General features: G+C 46.1%; 1 protein-coding gene across 1 annotated transcript in view; it reads left to right on the forward strand.

The window, feature by feature from the left end:
* Positions 1-24364, forward strand: part of LOC124474190 (glutamate receptor ionotropic, delta-1-like) — a 146547-nt gene that overhangs the window by 86452 nt on the left and 35731 nt on the right. Inside the window, exons 3-6 of the mRNA XM_047030128.1 lie at positions 10078-10362; positions 19569-19774; positions 22942-22946; positions 23456-23487. Coding sequence (XP_046886084.1) covers positions 10078-10362; positions 19569-19774; positions 22942-22946; positions 23456-23487 — 528 coding nt within the window. The remainder of the gene's footprint in view (positions 1-10077; positions 10363-19568; positions 19775-22941; positions 22947-23455; positions 23488-24364) is intronic.

The following is a 24364-nucleotide window of genomic DNA, read 5'->3' on the forward strand; positions in this document are numbered from 1 at the left end:
ATGGCTAATTATGAACACAATGCCTTGGTGCTACTGCGTCTCTCTCCCTCTGTGTGTCACACCTCTATCTCTCTCTCTCTCTCTCTATTTCTCCCTCTCCCTCTGTCACACCTCTGTCTTTCTATCTCTCTTTTTCTCATCTCTCTCTCTCTCTCTCTCTCTCTCTCTCTCTCTCTCTCTCTCTCTCTCTCTCTCTATCTCTCCCTCTCTCCATCTCTCTCCCTCTTTCTCCCTCTCCCATTCCCCTCTCTCTCCCTCCCTCTCCCTCTCCCCCCTCTCTCTCTCTCTCTCTCTCTCTCTCTCTCTCTCTCTCTCTCTCTGTCTCTCTCTCTCTCTCCCTTCCTCTTTGTGTCACACCTCTCTCTCTCACTCTGGCTCTAGCTTTGTGTCGTCTACAGTAACTCTGTGCTCTAGTTAAAGTTGTCTGCTCCTTGTGTTATCTGCAGAGTGGCTCACTCTGTATGTAACGTGTTGACTTCCTGGTATATCCTGCAGGTCCTTTGAGGAACATAACGTTTTCCTCTGAGGCATCAGGAAAGGAACAACCTTCTTAAGGATCCGCTGCACATGATCACACAGTAAAGCGATGCGGTGGCAAAAGTCTACCAGATGGGTTTACAGTCAGATATACTGTATGTATGAATTAAACATACGTCTAGTTGTGTGTTCCAAGTTACGTCAGCGGTAGTTTAGGAGACTGCATGGATGAGGACCTAAGAGAAGTCACATTCTTGCAGACTCTGCTGTCTGCTGGACTCCTGGGTGGCATGGCGTTTTGAATACGTATTTAACAGTTGTCTGCACAGGCCCCCCGGTCCCCGAACAGACATGTTGTGTCTGAAAGAGAACACAGATGGTATACGCTGTGAAGAAAAATTACAATGTTGCATATATTGTTTCGAATAAAGAGCTTGAATGCAGGTCATGTTTTTGTGCATTGAGGTTGGTTGTCATATTAGACCAACTTGGGCTGTTTACAAGGTTTTTACATTTCACGCAAGCCATAAAGAGCAAATATTTGTGTGTTAAACCGTTAATAAATATTCTCATGACTCATTGTTTGATTTTAAATCTCATTTCCTCACCCTACTCTTCTGCATCTCGGACTTTCGTTTTGTTCATTTCCTCTTGGCCGAAGTGTTAAGCAGTCCGACAACAGGCAGTGGTGAGAGAGAGAAAGGGAGGGGAGAGGGAGAAAGAGAGAGAAACAGAGAGAGAGAAACAGAGAAACAGAGAAACAGAGAGAGAGAGAGAAAGAGAGAGAGAGAGAGAGAGAGATAGAGAGAGAGAGAGAGAGAGAGAGAGAGAGAGAGAGGAGAGAGAGAGAGAGGGAGAAAGTGGCCCCTCATGCATGAAATGAAAGGAAGCATTCTCTTCCTATAGGAGAGATGACACTGACTCATGTGTAGAGTTGAAGCTGCCGTTCGCTCCAGACACGTCCCGCTGTGGGCTTGAAGCAGGCCTTCCACACCGCAGGGTGCCCTCCTCCGACACCACAGACCCTGCACGCCGTCCACCATCGCAGAAATAACTAGGCCTAACGCGGCCTGGTCTGGCCGTTCACGCAGACTCGCCCCTCCTCGTCACCACGGCAACACACCAATCACACGGCGACCTTAAACGACGGATGCCTTGCGGGACCGGGGGATGGATGGCTTAGCGGTGGGCTATGCATGAGCCACGTCACAGACACTGACCTTTGAATCAACACCTCTATATCCAGTTCTGTATCGCAGGTGTGATACTGGCGCTATGCGCACTGTGCTAAGTAGAAACGTGGGCAGGAAAAGCACATTACAGGCTTCACCATCTGCTCAGACTTTGTGAACTGAGCTAGATACAAACAGACAGAGGACTCAATGGATATATCATTTGGTTTATGCGGTCCCTAAGTAAGTTGTCATTCCCAGTATTGTATGACGGGACCCTGGTGTCTAGCTTGGCAAACCTCGTGTAATACCGTGTTGATATCATCAATTTAGGGTGTCACAAGGAGGTGAGTTAATTTCTGGTCTCATCGTCCCTGCTGGCTTTAGAGTTTCTGATCAGATTTAAATCCCCCATCCTGGTTTGGCCCCTGCGTTTCTATTTATTGACGTTTTTTTATTGAATGTGAGGGTTGTTTCTTTCTTTCCTTCTCTCGTCTCCCAAGTAACTCTACTTCCCTTGTCTTACTTTCTTTACCCCACTCGTTCTCTCGTGCTCTCTTTCTCTCGCTCGCTCTTTCTCTTGCTCGCTTTGTCACCCATTGTTTCTCAGTAGCGCTCTCTCTCTCTCTTTAATTCGCTCTCGCTCGCTCATAGTCTCTCTCATTCCAGCTCTATCAAGCTTTGTTGCTCTCTCGTCACGCAAAACGTGTTACTCTCAGGGATATTAAAGTGTGATTACAGCCAGTGGAGGTCCTAGCACATTTGGCGCCCTGGGCAAGGGCGCAAAACACAACACGGACATATGACGTGTCGCGGTTGGCGCCCTCTGCTGGTAGTGCGTTTGAATCTCAAGGATAGCGGCGGGGTTAATTTATTTTGCTGCACGTAGCAATTTGTCGCCCCGGGCGGCTGCCCGTTTCGCCCGTGCCAAAAACCGCTCCTGATTGCAGCCATGACGACGGCTGCTGGGAAGTCCGGTCAGATCGGATCTGACGTTCCGAATCGCCGTCGACCCCCGCAGCACCCCTCTCTGTGTGAGAGGAAGGCGGACTTTTGAACTCAGCACACAGTTAACTAATCTGTGCCATGCCAGAAAAGACACTGATTTCATTAGCTAAGGTGTTCTTACGATCTTGAGGGATTATGCAGAGCTAGCAAAACCATGGCCTCATTGTATGATTGTGAGAAGCCTTTTTTCTCAAGATAAAGAATCCAGTATTATAGTTTTTTTGTGCATCGCAATGTAGGTCATACATTTTTTTCATCAAACAGACATACTGTAAATGTTTTATAACAGAGCATAGTGTTGACTTGCGGTATACAATACCATAGAGCTAAAGCAGCAGTAATTTTACGTAATAATTGTGTTGTGTTTGTGGGAGAGTTGCTCAGCTAGCTAGAGTAAAAGGCTGCATTGTGTTGTGGTCAGAATCTGCCTAGACAGCAGTATTGTCCGGTTCTGCATTGCTCAGTGACCCAGTGGGCCCGACCTACTGCACCCTTCATAGACACTAGTGACTGTTCTTGGTCTTCCAAACCACAGGAGGGTCTATCTATCCTCAGTGTCTATCCTATCTACCCTCCCTCCCTCCCCTCACCCTCTCTTTCCCTCCCTCTCCTCCAGGGGTGCAGTATAGGGGGCAATAGTAAAGACAATTTCAAGGGCCCCTGACTGACAGAGGCCCCCAAAAATTTAAAAACAAATGGAAATTATAACGTTTTTTTATTTTATGGGGCCCCAAATTCCTGGCGGGCGCCCCTCCTCTCTCTCTCTCCCTCTCTCCTAAACCAACTAACTCAGCAGCATGGCATCATGCCTTTATCTTCCTCTGTTAGTTTGCATTCTTATAGCCTAGCCCTACCACACAGTATCAACTAGCAATAAGCTCTCATTAGCTAGGCAAACAGTCCCGTCCTGTTGAGGAACGCGAGCAGCACACCAAGGCGCGTTGTTTTCTGTAGGGATTACCATATAGGATGAGGCAGGGGGGAAACTGAAGGGCATGATATCTGCACTTGTAGCCCACCCGGGGTTTCATTAAAGTATATTCCTACATGATTTCCTGATCTGTGCCTAATGTCGTCACAAGAGACTGGCTGATCCCACAGATGTGAGAGAAAGCTGATTAGCAATGTAGATATTCCTGAGAATTGCATGACTTTTTCTGCAACATTTTCCTAGCGCTGTCTTCCTTATTTAATTGGGCTTAATTAAAGAATGTGGCCTTTGTGAATGTCAAAGATATTATAGGTTACAGAGCCTCCCTAACCTGTCTCTTATTTCCTCTGTTCTGTGCCTCACCCTACGTCCTGCCCTCTCTCTCTCTCTCTCTATCTCTCTCTCTTTCTCCCCCTCCCTCTCTCTCTCTCTCTCTCTCTCTCTCTCTCTCTCTCTCTCTCTTTCTCCCCTTCCCTCCCTCTCCCTCTCTCTCTCTCTTTCTCTCCCTCTCTCTCTCTCTCTCTCTCTCTTTCTCCCCCTCCCTCTCTCTCTCTCTCTCTCTCTCTCTCTTTCTCCCCCTCCCTCCCTCTCTCTCTCTCTCTCTCTCTCTCTCTCTCTCTCTCTCTCTCTCTCTCTCTCTCACTCACTCACTCACTCACTCACTCACTCACTCACTCACTCACTCACTCTCGCACTCACTCATTCCTCTCCATCTCTTTCCTCTCTCTCTTCATCTCCTCTCTCGAATCAGCCATGAGGGATATCAATGCTCTAAAGCCTTCATAGCTGTAGTACAGTAGTTGAGTTCAGAGCCTCATTGGATATGGTTATAGAGGAAGAGAACCAGGAGAACTTTGATCTTAGCAAGGTTGTTCGATCCTCGTGGGGTAGAAGTGAGATATGTAGGCTTGGACTCCTCCTCCCTCAGCCGGCTGCGGTGGCCACACAGAAGGCATCCGCGGGAAGAGTTTGGTTTCATAGATTAGAAACACACGAGATTTATGTATTGGACATATATAGACGCTTTGCAGAGAAATAGCCTTGGTAACCTTCTCTATAGCAGTCCAGTGCAGGAGTTGAAAGCTCTGGCCACTGTATTAGGTGGTCTGGATTCGTTATTATACCATCCAGACAGTTCCGACCACATTGTAAAGTACTTCGTAAGTGCTCTATCAAAGATAATTCTTCACACATTTTCTGAATGGGTTGCGCACTGGAAGCGCATTGAAGATAATCACCATATTATGTCGAGGTTTTCAGACCCTCCACTTACACATTCTTACCTCAACAAGAGCAGGAGATGAAGGCCTCACATTACAAAAATAATTCCCCCAGGGTCGATGAAAGGCCTTGTAGAAGAGATGCCCTCCTCCTCTTCCTACTCCTCCTCTTCCTCCCACATCTCCTATTAAACTGACACACTCCTACCGTCGTCTTTATGTCGTTCTAGAGTGGCTAATTGGTCTGTTTCATGAGACGATGCTAGTGTGAGGCAGCTGGAACCACGGGGGAGACCAATCAAAAGCTTCTGATCCCAGAGAGTCACTGGACACTTCACAACCAAAACTTTCATCATTAGTCTTGTACACAGCCTGTTGCTTGAGAAACCTCCCTTCTTTTGATGCTACGTGGACTATGCCCTCTCTACTTGTAACGTCGACTTATGTTGTTTTAGATCATCATTGCTGAATTATTGTAACATTTCCTGAGACTTTAGGCTCCATTGAATCAATAGAGCTGGAGTGGGTTGGACTGGGTTTATCTGGACTGGGCTGGGCTGGACTGGACTCGGGTTATCTGGACTGGACTGGGTTTATCTGGACTGGGCTTATCTGGACTGGGTCTATCTGGACTGGGCTGGGCTGGACTGGACTGGGGTTATCTGGACTGGACTGGGTTTATCTGGACTGGGCTTATCTGGACTGGACTAGGTCTATCTGGACTGGGCTGGGTTTATCTGGACTGGACTGGGTTTATCCGGACTGGACTGGGTCTATCTGGACTGGGCTGGGTTTATCTGGACTGGGCTGGACTGGGTTTATCTGGGCTGGACTGTGTCATGGAGAGGAGAGTCCACCTCACCTGGTGACCGTTTATGACATGGAAGAGCCGAGACAGACACAGCAGGTCACGGAATCTTCCAGAGACCGGAGGTGACACGGGTGACATGGAGTTTGTTGAAGATTCCTGAAGCATGTTGACTCCACGTATGCAACTTTAAACAACATTTAAATCTCTTAATCTGTCCTCGTTGATCATGACCTGGCACCAGTACTCCCTAGTTGGTTTTAGGGTCACAGCCAGGAGTACATTTAGTTATTTAGCAGACGCTCTTATCCAGAGCGACTTACAGTAAGTACAGGGACATTCCCCCCGAGGCAAGTAGGGTGAAGTGCCTTGCCCAAGGACACAATATTATGTGACACGGCGGGGAATCGATCCGGCCAGCCATCTGACTCCCTGAGTAGTGTGGGAACATTCTGGAAAAAGAGGTGGAAACCATGTTAATAAACAAAAGGAACGTGTATCAAACGAAACCCTGTGTTTTGATGCAGTGCAGAAGTGGCCATGAAAAAAGTATCTGATCATGAAAAAGGTGTAACATTTCTATCTTGGTTACATCATTGCCCCACAATGCATAGCATGGGCACAAACCCAGTGTTTTTTTCCCCCTCACAACTGAAGGGAAAAGGCTTCTTTGTAGCTAAGGCTGCAGGACATCAGAGGTTGTCTCCACAACGCCGTCCCCCTTTGAATCCCCGCCTCAAACTCAGGGAACAAGAGCAGTGAAATTAGACCATCTCATTTCCACTGTGAAATTGTTCAGACAGACCAATTTATATCATACTCAGCGCAGCCATGACGACGCTGGGGGAGGGATCGTCAGTGTTCCGTTCTCTCCGCTACAGTGATGGATGTACACAGTGATGCCATGTACCTAGCACCGGTTTGCTGCTCCGCAAAATGTTCCTCAGCCCGGCACCCAGGGTGACCTGGTATGTTTGCTGTAATTGGCTGTTTCTCAATACCATCACCCAGAGCCAGTCTTACGTGGCACCGTCGCATCTGCCGGAAAACCCTCTCGTCCAATCACAACGTTTGTGTCGATTGGCCTTAATCCCCGTGGCAGATGCTTTTTTAATGTTTTCAATTACGAGCTTTAGAAAACAGAAGAGATCTCAGCTTATAAACCCCAGATTTACTCTCATTTGAATGACAATGCCATGCAAATGCATGATCTTATTGTGGTGATAATCATGTCAACTGCTAATGATATGCAAAGTGTTGATTAGGTGGGTTTGAAATTCACCTCCATGAATTCATCATCCGAAGCAAAACACTGCATATTAGATTGGTTCCGTTTTTTACTCCTGTGCCAGAGAACATTAATTTCATTGTTGTAACCAAGCAGGATACGTGATGCTGCTCAGCCACAGGCCAGAAGCTGACCTGGTGAGTCGCTAGTTGTGCGGCTGAAAGCTACGGGGATGGAGGGAGATTAGCTTGGGTATCAGATAGGCAGGTAGGGTGGAGGTAGGGTGGAGGTAGGATTGCTTAGGTGTCAGACAGACAGGTGGGGTGGAGGTGGAGGAGAGAGAGGTTAGTTTGGGTGTCCGACAGACAGGTGGGGTGGAGGTGGAGGAGAGAGAGGTTAGTTTGGGTGTCAGACAGACGGGTGGGGTGGAGGTGGAGGAGAGAGAGGTTAGTTTGGGTGTACGACAGACAGCCACAGATGACTGATGCTCCTTGTCCACTCCAGGGAGAACATTTAGGAGTCATTATTCTGTCATTATCATCCCTGCCAACGGCTGTGGAGCTCTGCTCTCTGCCCGACACAAGCCTGTCTGCTGCCTAATGGAGCACCCTGTCTAGAGGAAAATGGACAGTGCCTCTCGTCCTCGATGGGCCAGGATGGAAGGAGCAGGGAGGAGAAGAGAGAGCCAGACATGGAGCCATGTCACCAGATGTGTGCTGTACTTAAGGACACATCGTCTGCATGCGCCATTAAGCCTGGGAGTGCAGGAGAATGGTGTGGAACAGGGAAATGATTTACGACCGTGACACCAGCATGTGGAGATGTTTTTGCCCTCCCTGTGTTTGTCTGAGCAGAGTGGTGTGTGTCGTTGGCGCTAAGCAGCCATTTAGGAATACAGTTGACCTGCGGGGACACCCTCCATCTTCCATCATGTTGGTTAGTTGCCCCAGGCCTGTTGCTTCACAGCGTTTGTATAGTCCTTTAAGGGAGTCGGAAGATCCGTTTCACATTTGTAGCAAATTGTCTTCCTCCTTCAACCCTTTTTTGGTTCCTCTGTACTTTTTTCTGCTCATCCTCTTCCTTCTCTTTCCTTCTCACATCCTGCCCCACCCCTCCTCACCTGCCCCACCCCCCCTCACCTGCCCCACCCCTCCTCACCTGCCCCACCCCCCCTCACCTGCCCCACCCCCCCTCACCTGCCCCACCCCTCCTCACCTGCCCCACCCCTCCTCACCTGCCCCACCCCCCCCTCACCTGCCCCACCCCCCCTCACCTGCCCCACCCCTCCTCACCTGCCCCACCCCTCCTCACCTGCCCCACCCCCCCTCACCTGCCCCACCCCCCCTCACCTGCCCCACCCCTCCTCACCTGCCCCACCCCTCCTCACCTGCCCCACCCCCCCTCACCTGCCCCACCCTCCTCACCTGCCCCTCCCCTCCCCTCCTCCTCTTTCTCCATCCTGTCTCCATTTCTAAGCCCTGCCTATTCATCTTGTTCTTTCTCTTCATCTCTCTTCTTTACTTTCAAAAGTCTTTTAATGCCTCCTCATTGAATTTCTCACAACGAGGTTCTTAAAATCGCTCAGAAGTGCATTTGCAGCTTTATGCATTGTCATGAGTGGTATTTCATTACTTTATGCACTGTGGGCCATGAACATAATTAGGTGATTATTTAAGAACACCGTGGGTGAACATTGAATTACTGTTTCACTCAACTGTTTATGCTTAGATAAAAGACCTGTAAAAGTGGCTTTTACTGTTAACTTGAATTCTAAAATAATCGTTTTGTCCTTGCCTGAAACAGGATTAGATATCTTTCCCTACATTGTATGTGATGGTACTATACAGTACACAGGTCATACAGATCCTGTCTCTGGTCCAGATTTAGATTTACACGTATAGATTGCTGGTATGGATAACTCTCAAGGTCTCTTTGGTCAAGATGTCAAAGTGCCCTAAAATTTGACACACTTTTAGTGTGTCCACAGTCTCTTATTCATGGATCCTTCCTTTGCATACTGGTGAGCACAGGTTTTTTGGTGACAGTCTTTGACTGATGTCTGTTAGTATTTTTTATAAACAGATTTATAAAATTGGGAGTATTTTGAGGTTGGGCTTACTGATCAAACCGATTTCTATCTCAAAGAAACTTGCTGTCAAAATGAAGTTTGAAAACTAACACATGAAAACAACATGCAAGCGAACACATCAGCTATGATGTAGAGCAGTCAGTTATCGCCAAACAGTCCTTTCAATCATTGAGAAACAGGCCCTAGTCTTGCATGATGACCAAGGCCTCGTTCCTTGCAAAGAAAACAGGTGTTTATGATCAAATACTCTGGAGAATCAATCACCACAAGGCACTCCTAGGTTTGTTTGCATGAATCAATTTTGAACGGCGTGAAAGTGTTTTTTCTGCGAGGATTTAGCCTTACTCAAGTTATAAAAACATTCATGTATTCATTCGTTAGTGAAGATCAAAGACCAAAATCTCATTTTGAGGATTCACATCTTATTAGAGTCTCACTCAGTGCTCTGAACCAGCATGTTACCTTAAATTATGATATCTTACAGCGTCTCATAATTTTACCATAAGATCTAACTCCAGTAGCTCATAAAGACTTGAACCATTCATAAGATATTTATTACCACTTATAATGGACAGCTTTTCTAAGTTTTTAAGACTGCATTAATATTTCAGTGTGTTTGGGGATACTTCTTGCACTTTAAACACTTTAAGGTCCCCCCCTAAAAACAAATACACAGCCATGTAAACACACCCCAAAACAGGAAATAGGGGGTGGATGAACCGACATTATCTGGTTTACTCAGATCGGCAAGAAAATGTGTGTGTGTGTTTCTGTGCAATAAAAATGACTAATCAACATGACAGCATATTTTGATTGACAGTTTTGACAGTCAATCAGATGGCTTGAACAAGTTCCCCTTCAGGTTGTAGATTCCCCCCCCTCCTGCTGGTGACTCATCCATTAACAGAAGTTTACTGCTTGTCAGTAAACAGTGTTCTCTTCTCACAACCTCTCTGTGAGGACTGAAAACATTGTGTAAATAACTCTGCCTTTATCTGTTGTTGGGGATATAAGTATATCTCACCACGTTCCGCCTCTCCTCCCATTCCTCCCCCTTCTCCCTTCTTCCTCTTCTCCCGTCCCGCTCGACTCCTCGTCCTCCCACTGTCCTTCCTCCGCCCTTCCCCCCCCCCTCTCTCCACAGCTTGTGAGTTGATGAACCAGGGCATCCTAGCGCTGGTCACCTCGACGGGCTGTGCTGCGGCCAACGCCCTCCAGTCGCTGACAGACGCCATGCACATCCCCCACCTGTTCATCCAGAGGGCGGGCGACGGCACGCCGCGCACCGCCTGCCTGCTCAATCCCAGCCCCGACGGAGAGAGCTACACTCTGGCCGCCCGGCCTCCGGTCCGCCTCAACGACGTCATGCTCACCCTGGTCACCGAGCTACACTGGCAGAAGTTCATCGTCTTCTACGACAGCGACTACGGTGAGTTTGGAGAGGCGGGGGTTCAAGGCCGCTGTCTTTGAAACGCCTGAAACGCGGCGAGTTGATTATCCCTGGAATGGAGGTGTTGAGTGGCGCGCGGGACAGAAAACCCCGGCGCTGGCAGAGAAAGGTCTCTCACTGTAATCAAATCACTTCCCTTCCTGAAGAGACAGTCTTAATTAGGTACCCTTGAGAGAGGGAGAACATGGAGGAGGGGGAGAGGTGAGAAGGACAGAGAAGGAGGGGGAGAGAGGGTGAGAGAACAGAGAGAAAGGGGGAAGAGGGGGGAGAACAGAGAGAGAAGGAGGGGGAGAGGGTGAAAAAATACAGAGGAGGGGCAGAATGTGTGAGAGAACAAAGAGAGAAGGAGGGGGAGAGGGTGAGAAAGACAGAGAAGGAGGGGGAGGGAGTGTGTGAAAGAAAGTGACACTGGGTGTTGAGGGGGCAGGAGGGGGGTTGGGGGGCAGTGTATGATCTCACTTTTTATTTCACCCATGACAACCAGAACCCCCTGTGGACTGGACCTTTACCAATCCACAGCATGAGGCGTGAGCCTGCCTGTTAGAACACCGCAGCGTAGAGTCGAAAACAAATCTTTAGGTGCAATAAATGCTGTCAAGTCGGCATTACAGAAGTTTTCTCATGGACGCTGTGTTGGTGTGGTCTTCCTGACTGACCGTACAACCATAAAACAAGTTCCCGAAGGGGTGAGATTCCTGAAGAAACGTCCTCAAGTCTGCGGCAGGCAGATGGAGCAGTGATCTGCTTGTTGAACGCGTCTGCAGATCTCCCTAGGCTCACGTCACGAGCACCTTCCTCTGCAGGACCCAGGGATCCTTCGATGGGGAGAGGCCCTCATCGTTCCCTCATTTCGAACCCTGAGAAGTGAGGGAAGAAGTTTCAGTTTAAGAAGTGAACACTAGAGCACTCTTGCAACTGGGTGATGTTGCCATGGGTTGGGGGTCATTAGGCCTGATACGCTGCAGTGCCACTGGTAATGGCTTGTGTCCTGCAGAGAAAGGTTTTCATTGTGTTTGACACTCCTTAGAGGAGAGAAAGAGAGAAATCGACCAGTAAACTTGTCTTTTTGATTGACGTATCTAGTTACCATGGCTCTAGTGGTGGCAACCATGATGCCATTTTTATCAGCTGTGAAGATGCAGCTGGCATGAAAAACGTCTCAAATTTTGCATGGCTCTCAGACAAGGTTCTTTGGATAAAAGGCAACGATATCAGGATAGAATGAAGCGTGATACTGGAGAGGGAGCATCTAAATGATCTTTAGTAACACGGCACTATTAGTGTGAAATACTAATGAACAGGATATCCAGTCCTGCAGAGACAAGCTATTTCAAGCCTGCTAAATGAGGCTTTATGAAGACAGCAATGTTGACTTTTGCACTGCTTTTAACAGTGTTTAACTCACTACTACTTTAATTAAATGAATGTAGAAGCTAATTAGGATCCTCGTCACAGAAACAGGTTCTTTAAAACCCTCCCTGGCTGTGTGCCTCCGCGGTAGGCTAACTAGCTCCCTGGTTCACATGCGCGTACAGGAGTGGCTAGCTGTTTAGCGGATAGCATCTGAACAGCACCAGGGAGTTAAGTCAGACTCCTAGACTGGAACTCTGACTCCTGGTTAGCGAATGTGATCATGCTTTGTAGAATGGAGTAAATAACAGAACCTGTTTTAGTTACAGACTAACTGACTAACTGACTAACTGACTCCTGACAGTTATGTAGGCAGTGTTGCGTGGTACTGTATGCAATGTCCTGACAACATTTGGAAGGGTGAGATGGCATGTGGGCACCTTTATTGGTAAGGCAACAGTGATCGTATAACCTTTCCATACAGCACATGAGAAATTAGACAGGCACTGAAAGTTGACATTTCCAGATTGGTTTTAGCAACGTCATTCTCCGTTTACAACATCTATATCATGTGGGTGAAAATAAAAAAAAATAGCTCTGGACATATTTTTAGAGATCACTGCACCTTTTTCTTTCATAAAAAAAAAAAAGTTGTGAAGGACAATTTTGAGGGAGGGACAGAACAGTCTAATTTAAGGTTACTCAAAATTACTTATAATTGTCCTTCTCAACATAAAAAAAACTTGTGTGCAGTGGTCTCTCATTTTGGTCCAGAGCTGTACAAGTGAGACCATAGAGGTTTACAGTGTTACTGTGTTAATATGACAAGTCTCTTGTCATGTTGTCCAATAGAACAACATTTAACATGCTATATCTGCTACATATTCTAAAGAAATGTAAGTTGTAACTCGCATAGTAGTTTTGATGTAGAGTTCTCTTCAGACAGATGTAGCAAGATAGCACACAGAACTAATGAGTGATCACAGATATGTTGGGTTCTTAGGGCAATGCCAGGCAAGCCTTGTAGAAACATGCAAAAGGACAGAACCATGTTTCGAATGCAGAAACTACAGATCCCATTAGGAATAGCAGAGGGTGGATCTGTCTGATGTGAGTGGAGGTGACCATGGAGACGGCAATGCCTTTGTGACTACACTACAAAAAAAAAAAATTATGAAAGAAAAGGTGGCCAGAGCTTTACAAGGGACACCGTAGAGGTTTACAGTGGCGCCTGTATTAGTGTGGAATGTTTTCTTGGAAAAATGTCATCGAAGCTTAAGTTTTTACAGTCAGAAAAGGATAGCAGTGGTAATGTTCTCTGTGACATTTCTCCCACAGCATCGATTTGATATCCGCTTTCAGACTGAACCATGTCTTCCCCTGTACAGATGGGATGAATTGAACGTGTCATGGAAAGATTAGCTATAGCCTTACGGATTACTGTAACACAGGGATTAGTTATTATTAAAGTAATACAATAAAGTAGGGCTATAGGCTTACTTCAATCCCAAATGTGGAAGACAAAGTCAAAACACAAAAAGACAAAAAACCTTTAAACTGTAGGCTATGTCTTACATTTACATTTAGTCATTTAGCAGACGCTCTTATCCAGAGCAATTTACAGTAAGTAGAGGGACATTCCCCCCGAGGCAAGTAGGGTGAAGTGCCTTGCCCAAGGCCACAACGTCATATTTCACGGCCGGGAATCGAACCGGCAATCTTCTGATTAATAGCCCGATTGCTTGATGTCTTGAACAATATGGATTATACTTCTTTGTGAAAGAAAAGAAAAATAGAAAAGCCTGCTTTTGTATGTGAGATATTACATATATAGCATCTAATTGCATCCATTACATTAACATTTTAATGGCCTCTTTTCATGTTGTCAAACAGAACAACATTGAACTTGCTATATCTGCTTCATTCTAAAGAAATATAAGTTGTAACTCGCATAGTAGTTTTGATGTAGAGTTCTCTTCAGACAGACGTAGCAAGATAGCACACAGAACTAATGAGTGATCACAGAGATGTTGGGCTCCCAGGGAAATGCCTGGCAAGCCTTGTAGAAACAGATGCAAAAGGACAGAAGCATGTTTCGAATGCAGAAACTACAAATCCCATTAGGAATGGCAGAGGGTGGATCTGTCTGGTGTGAGTGGAGGTGACCATGGAGACGGCAAGGCCTTTGTGACTCCACTGATTGCCTCATCCTCACAGTCGACTACTTTACCACCTTCACATGGTGGCACAGAACACTGGGGACGGATTCTGCTTGTTATAGATTGGAGGTTTTACGAGTTTCCTGTGAACGTTTTTTTCAAATTTGTAGTTTTCCTTTTAAATTCACTGTTACCGAGAGAGTATACAGGAAGTACAGGAACAACAGCGCAACAGTAAACAGACAGTGATCTGTTTAGAGACGTCAGTGAGTTTAGTTTGAGTAAGTAGTAAGTTTGTGCTGTATTACACGATTTGCTTAGTCCACAACTCTACTTCTAGTTTCTGCTCTCGTGCAGACAGATGTTAGCCAACATGCTGTTTTTCATCCCCTGCTCCAGGCATCTGTCGGCACACACAAACACTGCATGCCTAACAGTATTAACTAATTACCCATCCAAATCATGCAACTATTACAAATGTAGACTTATCATCTGGAGTGTTTCTGTGTTATTGCCAGTAATGACTGTGCGATAGTACGCTTTGCCTGTAGAAGTCCTACACACATGTAAACACACAACCTACTTTTGGCAGGACTTGGACATGGCAGTTTGTTAAAAGCTGTCGTTTCCAGGGTTGCTTGGATGCTGCGAGAGCGGACATAGGGAAAAGGATGGAGCTGCATCCTGGGTTGGGTCTGCTGTGAAAGTGTGGTTAGTCACGGCTAATGTTGTGATGCGGAAAGTTCCTTCGCTTTTGCTGTTATCAAAGCTTAAGCAGCTGGTTGTTTGCCCTTGGGGTCACTGCCAGACAGGGTTTAATGAAGTGTGCCAGGAATGCCCATTTACTCGCATCACAACAAATGTATCACTGGCCGTCAACCATCTCCCTTTGCTTATCTACTTCAATTTGTCATTTGACGGTTTCAAGTCATTATATGAATTTACGCCTCGCGCATTCTGAACTTCTTTGTCGTATAACACACACTTTGTCAAGAGCTTAAGGGAAGCTGCTGAATTATCATTTGAACATATTAAAATTGAAAATATAACTTTCGAAGCCTTTGGGTGTGAAGAAGGTAATGAAATGCTAATCCTATTTTACACTCTAAGGCAGCACATAATAATTACCAACTGACCTCAGTCGGTTCAGGATGTTTTGGAGAATATTTGTGCATCCTCCTCACATGGAACCACAAGGACACTTTCTTCATTTCCAATTCAAGGACAAAATTACAGTTCTCACCTACGTTCTTAGTTGAAGTCGGTGAGCTTGGGCTCCTCATGTATTTGTACATCTGAAAACAGATCGAAAGTCGGAGAAGGAATGTGGTTAGTCTTGTGAACTGCAAAACAAAGGTTTCCCTTTACTGACCCCCCAAAGATGCTCCAGAGAAGGCGAGACGATATTTTGAAAACAAACTGAATCCTTCAACGACAAACCCTCTCCCTTGACACCCTCGGTCTAAACCTGCTGTAAGATGACATTGACAAGCGCAAAGTCAAGGGCTGACTTCACGTGGAGAATTGAATAACGTGTTTACATTTGCCGTTTGACCGTGACCTGGCCCAGTCAGATCCCAGCGTCTATCTCACAAGGCTGTCCAGCGTATCGACAGGACGAGTGCACAAGAATAACACCGAATCAAATGAAGACAATCAAGGCCGTGTTTATCTTGCGTAGCAGACGCAGCGTCCCTAAACCATTTAACTGGGCTCCCAAAACCTGTCCGATAATTGGCTGTAAGGATTTAGCCTATGATGCTTTTGTGTATTGTTGTGGTTTCGATTCCAGCCTCAGCCTCACACCTTCGAGTCAAGTCCAACCGGGTTGAGGTGCGGATACGAAACACCCCTCACGGGGTTCTGGTGAGCTTACCTGGGCTTAGGAAGGAGAGTGGAGGTGGTACATCCGTCTCTGACCTGCTCACAGCCGGCTCCCAACAGGAGGGGGGTGAGGAATTAGACTGGTATTAGGAGAGAGATTGATTTAGCTGCCTCGGAAAACGAGGGGTGGTTTCTAGCACAGTCCTTTAGAAAACGAGGAGCTGAACACATGCAAACAGAGAAGAATATGCCAGAGACCTGTGTCATGAGAATGGTAGGAATACAAAGGCAGAGAGATGATGGTAGGAGAGAGATAGTGTACAGAAAGTTAGAAAAAGAGAAAGACAGATTGGATAAAGCACAAGAAACGACTGTGAAACCTTGAACCTTAACCGTGAAAAAAGAAGAGAATATGATTTATTTGGTGGCAGCAGCCGTTAAGTCTATGTTTAGGACAAAGTTAGTTTCAAGGCTGGTTCTGTTTGTGCTCTCTGACTGTAATCTTATTCTTTCGAACTACATGCAATCCTTCAGGAAAATACAGGTCAACTTACAGACTTCCTGTTTGAAGTTTTCTTGTTAGGTCATTCATAACATGAAAAGCCATATGACCCTAGCTTATTGGCTTGATGAATATTAAAGGCCTTTTCTTTTCTCATAAAGAAAATGTACTAATCCTTAGTACTTTTGCTCTGTGTTGACATGCACTCTGACCATAGGTCAGTCAGAGAGCTGTAACTGTTCTGTCATCACTTACAATGTGTTTATGTTATATCAATATTATCCAAGCTAAGATTCTGCTCTTTTCTCTCATGTGAAAGCTCTCACCTGCGTTTGCTATTTGTAAGGAAATAAGCCTTTGGGGTTTACTTTCATCTGTAAAAATGCGAGAAATAACCTGCAATGTTTAAATATTATTGGAGCAAGGCGTCAGCTGTGTGATTCCAGTCCATTAAAGTGATGCACCTCCAAGCTACTGCAACTCTCTCTTCACCTCTACATGTTTCACGGTTCCACAGTAAATCTATCCCATTTACTGCTAGGGATGAAAAGCCTTTCTTCTCGTACAAAACAATGCAGTCGTCATCAATACGTTTGACTAAGCTCAAACCGCATCGATCTAGAGTCTCTGCCACACCTTTATGAAGGGGTAGTTGTATACCAGGGATACAATCAGTGTCATTGTCACCGGAGTACAATGTGCGGTGTCACTGACAAGGGAATAGGATGGACAGGTCAGTATTTCTAAGAAAGCCAATCGAAATGTTATTTGTTTTAAATTCCTATGTAATGCTGTGATACCATGAAATTAGCACTCATTTTTGTCCTAATATAGCAGAAACATTTCTTAAAAAATAATACAACACATCACAGACACACACATCACTTACACATATCACATTCACATCACACACACACACATAAAACACTAATTGCCAAAGCAGCTGATATGAGAAAGAGAAACTATTTAAAGACTAATAGTAATCTACATAGACTGCATTAACCCAGGGAAAGGTCGATAGGGAGATGGACAGCAGTGACTGAAAGGAATAGTCGGATTGGAGACTTAGAGTAGAGCAGTTCTTTGTCAATGTCTCTTTCATGATTATGCTACTGCCTGACAGGTGTGGAGTTAGTCTTCCCTTTTGATTAAACGTTTCATTGTAATCATATTTTAATGCTTAAAATAGCGTGATAATTGCCATGACCTCCCCTGTAGCTGCACTCTCTTTGAATTAAGATGCTGAACTTAAGCTTATAATTCCTTACCTTTTTTCATTCACCCACTCTTTTCAACTGCAGTCATTGTGAAAGGATGTCTTTGGTTCAGCACATTATTGCTGTCTGAGGCATCATATTAGTCAAGATCATCACCATGAAATTCAGCAGTTAATCCCATAAACATTGTGGTGTGTTGGTACAATAGCACATTTGACACCAAAATGAATGGGGGTGAATCCAATTTGCAGCTTTTTCTTCAATGTTTGCTCTGAAATGAACCAAGCAAATCAATCGATTTAGTACCAAAACAATCTTGTAAATTTGGCTGTTAAACTCACTTGTACATCAACAAAGAACAACTCTGCTCTTGGTTGAGTTTACTTGAATCTATGCTCTTCACCAGAAATGGAAGAAGTAACTTACATTAGCAGAGCAGTCAGTGAGACGTTCAATACAACCTCACTTTAATTTCTGTTAGAGCAGAACACACTTTGAATACCAAATCGCAGAGATTCCAGAAAGTAATCTCGCTTGTCACCGCAGAAAAGCAAATATGCTGGACAAGTGGGGAAAACATGTTTCTAGCTGGTAGCAGTGAGGGACAGTCGGGAAAGAGCTATAATTAAGTTTTCTATTGTTCTGTTTGCTTGAGGACAGGTGGGGATTTCCGGCCGGTTTTGCTGTTAGACAAAACATACATTATAACACTATCCAGGGTAATCATAAAATGCTTCTCTTTCTGGAAACAATCAGAAAAGTAATGTGTTCTCACAGCTAGCATCCCCTGAGAGAGTGACTGTGTCGGCTAGGGTGGATTCTAATGTGAACAACTTTCTACGGCTTCAGCATGATGAATGTATTTAATTCCCGGGGCCTGTTAATGGTTTGATTTAGAGAAGAGTCAGCTTGGTAAACCGAACAGATTAATATATATGTGGAAAAATGCATTAGGAATATCCACGCTTTCCTGCAAACTTTGTGTTTGGGAAAGAAATTGTGTATCTTTTCTAATATGTGATCCCTGTGTGTTGCTTTGAGAGGGTAGATGTGTGTGTGTTTGTGTGTGTGGGTGTGTGTGTGTGTGTGTGTAAGGACTATTTGTTCTGATGTATGTTGTAAGAATAGGTCCTTGATGACTCAGAAAGCCCCCAGAGGTGCAACAAGAAAAGTTGAGAAAGAAAAAGAAAATAACTAAAATGACACTCAGGCACACACACACACACGAGACACACACACACACAAGGCACACACACACACACACGAGGCACACTCAAAGCACGACAGTGCAGTTGGCCACAACTCCTGCTGTGGATAAGGAGGCGAGACATTTCCTGATCTACAATGGCTCAGTTCACCTCTCCAGAACAACGCGGCCTGACGTTTGACACAACTGCTGCTGTGGCTGTCTCTGCAGCGACCGGAGGGGAAGGCTCCTCCCTGGGAAGAGCCCCTCTCCCCAGCCCTTCTCCCAAGCTCTCCATCCCCTTTGATTTGCTCTGAGTGCTCCGGCTCCACTTCTCAAACAACGCCACATAGGGGGAAGGCCCCCCTGCCTGCCTACTGAAGCTACCAAAACCCCAAGACCCTGAGCTCTGGCTGTCCTCTGTAAGTGAAGGTCTGCGCATGAAGACTAAAACACGCACTGTGTAAACCTCGAAAGCCTCTGGAAACCTTGAAAGCCACCGTTTAGCAGTGGAAGAGTTTGTTGTTGCTCTCAGCAACAGTGCCGTGCTGGGTTTCCGGGCTCGCTAAACGTTGCCTGAATGCAGGTCTTACCTGACAGACAGCCGCCCAAGGCACAGTGTCACCTGAGGAGTTAATTGTCCCTGAGATCTCCCACCCTACAAACTCCCATTCAATATTTTATGTTCCAGTATCTCACTCAAACTCTCTCTTTTCTCTTTTCTCTTTTTCTTTTCTCTTTTTTCTCTCTCTCTCTCTCTCTCTCTCTCTCTCTCTCTCTCTCTCTCTCTCTCTCTCTCTCTCTCTCTCTCTCTCTCTCTCTCTCTCTCTCTCTCTCTCTCTCTCTCTCTCTCTCTCTCTCTCTCTCTCACACACACACACACACTTACCCTCTCTACCTGTCTAACTCTCACACACTCCCCCTCTCTCTCCTCTCTCTCCTCTCAGATATTCGCGGGCTGCAGACGTTCCTGGACCAGGCGTCCCGTCAGGGCCTGGACGTGTCTCTGCAGAGGGTGGACCGAAACGTCAGCCGTGTGTTCAGCGACCTCTTCAGCAGCATGCGCACCGAGGAGCTCAACCGCTACCGGGACACGCTGAGGAGGGCCGTCCTGCTCATGAGCCCCCGCGGGGCGCAGGTCTTCATCCACCAGGTGAGACGCCCACGCCACTCGCCACCCGTCACACGCCACGTGCCACACACCACACGTCACACACCACGCGTCACCTGTCACCCGTCACCTGTCACTCGTCACGGCAAAGCCGGTAAAGTCCCAAACCTGCTGATGAATTCACTTATGTTTGTTTCATCGTGATTGGACTGTCGTTCGAAGGGGGTGTGGATAAGTGGATCTGGAGGAAGGCAGCGTGATTTGATGATTTTTTTGTTGAACGAAGTGTGGGTTGTATTGGAAAAGCAGCCTGAATGAATTTTGTTTGAATTACCAAGCACAATCAGCAACGATTTTTTGGGGGAGTCTAACAGTAAATATTCCTTGAATTACGAGTAAAACTCCATTGCTAACCCATACTCAATTACTACAAGGCCCCAGTCCTGGATTGATCTTTCACTAACAAAGAATCTTTGACTGGGTTTTTAACTATAGTGCAAACACAGAATTTAACACCACATTTATGCCTTGCTATTATATTTAAAAATGAAGTATTCATAGACTAATAAATCAATACGCTGGTGGTGAATACACCAAGTCTTTCAAGTTTTATTAACAAACCTGGGCTTTGATCTTGCTCTATGTGAATGATATTGCTTTTTCACTCACACATTCACACACACACACAAACACACACACACACACACACAAGACAGGCGATTATGCTGTGTATGCTGTCTTTTTGCCAATTAACAGGAAGCTCAGAATGAGGCCAGCTCAGGCACTTTCAGCACTGCCCCCTCACGTCCTTCAGTCACCTACTGTAGCAAGAATTATGCTAATGTATTAAAAGCAGTGAAATGTGTTAATGCACCAGAGATTTCATTAAACACCGTCAATATCATCATCAAAGGGGAGCTAATCTCAGTTTGAAGACCACAGGGAGCTGGAGCGGAAGCCAACATGCTCTGCTCCGTACGAGCAGAGAGAGGGCGATTCTGCTGCTCGAGACACCAGGAACCCTTTCAGCTCTGGGCCACTCCCGCTACCATGGAGATCAGGTCCCACTACCATTGAGATCAGGTCCCGCTACCATGGAGATCAGGTCCCGCAACCATGGAGATCAGGTCCCGCTACCATGGAGATCAGGTCCCGCTACCATGGAGATCAGGTCTTGCTACCATGGAGATCAGGTCCCGCTACCATGGAGATCAGGTCTTGCTACCATGGAGATCAGGTCCCACTACCATGGAGATCAGGTCTTGCTACCATGGAGATCAGGTCCCGCTACCATGGAGATCAGGTCTTGCTACCATGGTGATCAGGTCCCGCTACCATGGTATTCAGGTCCACCTTCAACGACACTCTGTTGTTTCTCTGCCCTCGGTAACGCAAGGAAACATGTTCATTAAGAAGTTATAATGAACTAGAATCCATGTGTGTCGCCGATGCAAAATAGGTTTCCTAGATCTCTCCTGTTATCCCTTTGTCAAACCAACAGAACACAGGGCCTTGCTGTGAATCAAATCAGTATTTCTCTGAGTGTGAGCCAGTTGGATAGAGTAGGAGCTGAAAAGAAACCTTCTGGAAAACATCCCAGTAATGGGCTTTTCACAATCCACACTCAAGAACAGGACTGGGAGTTCAGTTAGGTACAACCTTTACTTCAAATGTAGTTTGGTTTGTGATGCATCTTGCTTGGAGAGGATGTACAGGAGTCAAATCCCACCAGCTCAACTCTTCTCGTACTTCACTCCTGCCCCCTTGGCCTGGTTCTCTTAGATCTCAGGTGAAATCAGACTTTCACAGGCAGTTACACAAAACTTTAGGTTGGTCGTTGTACTGGGGCGCCTTCCCCTTAACTCAACAGAGCCTTTACTGTACATTCCCCTGTCCTGTGCCCCTGTCCTGTGCCCCTGTCCTGTGCCCCTGTCCTGTGCCCCTCTCCTGTGCCCCTCTCTGGTGCCTTACTGCTGCCTCCGCCCCCCGCCCCCTCCTCCCCCCTATACACCACCCGTCAAGGCTTGTTGCCGGGGGAGACAGATTGAGTGGTGTCTGTCGCGTTGCCAGCTCTGCAGGACAGTGATGGATGGCCCTGGTGCCTGGGTAAGGGGGTGCCAGGGAGAGTGAAAGCATCTGATTTTGGCCCGCACCAGGGAAGAGAGAGGAGGAATAAAGGGGAGACAGAGTGATAGACGTCCTGGGGAAAAATGTTCAACCAGGAGGGGTATTTGCCATGGGGGGGGGGGGGGGGGGGGGGGGGGGGGGGAATTGGGGGGGGGAGATAGACTGGGGAAAAGCTGGAATGTGGGCCGACTGAATGAGTTTTCTTTTAAGAGAGGTTCTAAAGATTTGGTTTTGAGCAATGGGCTTTTTGCATCTTCAAACCCACACAAAATCTGTATTTCCTAACTGCAAATATAGTCAGACTCTTACAAAGAGATCTTATCTTATTGATCACTTCTTCATCATTACGGTGACCTATAACAAGCTCCTTCCCACCCAGACTCAACCACTTTTCTTTTCTCTTCCATTTTGTTTAAACCCAATTTGGCTTCTGATGCTATTAGAAGTAGGATCAATACCCTCTCCCACTCACGACTGTAAAAGTCAAATCATGACATTTTAGAGCTGGATGATATGCAATCGCTCATAACTGTTAGCCAGTTCACAGAGAAAGTGTCTAGATAGCCCTTTACAACCTTTTACAACATACAACTGGTGTTCTGTTGTACATAATGTACAGTTGTACTGTGTCTTTTAATATGAAAGAACACAAAAATAATTTATTTAGGGCTCAGCTGTAATCAGAAGTGGTGCATTTTAAAATGTACAAAATACTATTGACAGAACTGCAAACATTTTAACATGAACACATTAATTGAAAAGCAGACATAAAACTGTGTATCCGGATGCTGAGTGTGTCAATCAATTGGCACCTGGGGGGCTGTAGAAAGGAGTCTGGAGTCTTCACCCATGGATTGGATAAATTATGTCTTATCTGAATGACCTTGACATGCCTCTCGGTCAGTAGATTACTGCTCAGGGACTTGGGTACTTTCCTCATGCCCCCGTGATGAACTGCAGTCGCCGCTTTCAACATCTTGTTTTCTCTTCGGATGGATACGTCGTAAATAACCGTGGTATTGTGGAAGAAGTGTCATCGCCGAGGTAAGATTCGTCTCATTCGTTACCGTAACGTTCACAAGAGTGTGTCACTTTCTCTCCGTCGCTCGGAAAAGAAACATTGAACCTGAATGACGCTCAGGCGAGATGGACATCAGCTGTGGAGTGAGCCAGTGTGACGCTTCTCATAGTATCTGATTTGACACAGCCGTCATCGGTACAGCGTTGCCGCTGGACCGGGGCTGGACTGAGAAGACATGCTGTGGGCAGTGTCTGAGACACTTCGGCTGGGTGACTCTGGCCCTCTCAAGGCTTTCACAAAGTATACGCCAAACTCATTTGACAGAGGCAGGACGACTGCTGCGATTGGAAACAGATTCACTTGTCAAAGAAGGAGAAGCAATATAAGCCGCTGATTAAAAACACAGGCATCCTGATGTTCGGTGTGCGAGGTATCATAAACAAGTGTGTCCTTGCCGGGAATGGTGTTTTGATGCCAAGGACTCCTCCGTCTGCCTGACTGAAGTGGATCTGTGGATTGTGTGATTTAAAAGTGATCGCTCTGACGTGCTATTATGTGGCGCTTTGGACGGACAGCAGTGATGACTTGTCAGGCGAGGAGAGTCATTGCCACGACAACCGTGGGCCGCTGCGCACGCATGTCCTCTTCTTGAACAAGAAAGCGTAGGATTCTGTCAGTAACGCTCACTCTGGAATATTTGTGTCCTTGACATATAACTTTACGTCAACGTTATTGAACTCCTGATGACAAATAGAGCAAAGGAAAAGGTCTCTTGTTTACGGCGTCACTTTTTTCTTTCTATTTCTTTTTTTCGGTTCCCCCCCTTTTTCTTTTTTTCAATCGGTTTATTCTCCACGACCTCTCTTCCAATAGTCCTCGTCCAGCTCAGCTTTATGTCAACTGCACCTGGACCTGGTCAGGTCATTTGAACCGGAAACAAGGTCACATTCAAGTCAGGGGCTGTAGAACAAAGAACACACCCGCCTTACAGCAGGGAAAAGAGGCACCACCAGTTGGCACAACTGTCTTCCGCTCAGTCCAATCCCGGGTTCCCCCTGATCCATCATTGTCAACTCTCCCCCCTTCCCCCCTCACAACTAATAAGAGGGGCCAGGTATAATTGGGCAGGTCCAATTGTGCTTTCAGCAAGCATGGAATGAGAAAAGGGCTCTAGTTCAATTAGACAGGTGCAGAATGATAATGAGGGTCTCTGGTCTTGATTGCATAAGTGCTGTCATTTGGAGACGCTTCACATTTCAGGGCCCTGATGTACAACTTTGCTGTTGGCTTGTGTATCCTGCAGTAAGAAATGTGTTAGTGGAGGGCAGGAGGATTCTAGCAATGCTGCCATTTTGTCACAATAATGACAACATCATAGTAAATAATAAAGGGCACCACAAATAAATAGTGATTTAGATTTCCCCTCACAATTGAAATTGTCTTGTGTTTATGTTATCTACATTTGGTCATTTAACTAGGTAAAC

Source organism: Hypomesus transpacificus, chromosome 11 (assembly GCF_021917145.1).
Source record: "Hypomesus transpacificus isolate Combined female chromosome 11, fHypTra1, whole genome shotgun sequence".
Lineage (NCBI taxonomy): Eukaryota > Metazoa > Chordata > Actinopteri > Osmeriformes > Osmeridae > Hypomesus > Hypomesus transpacificus.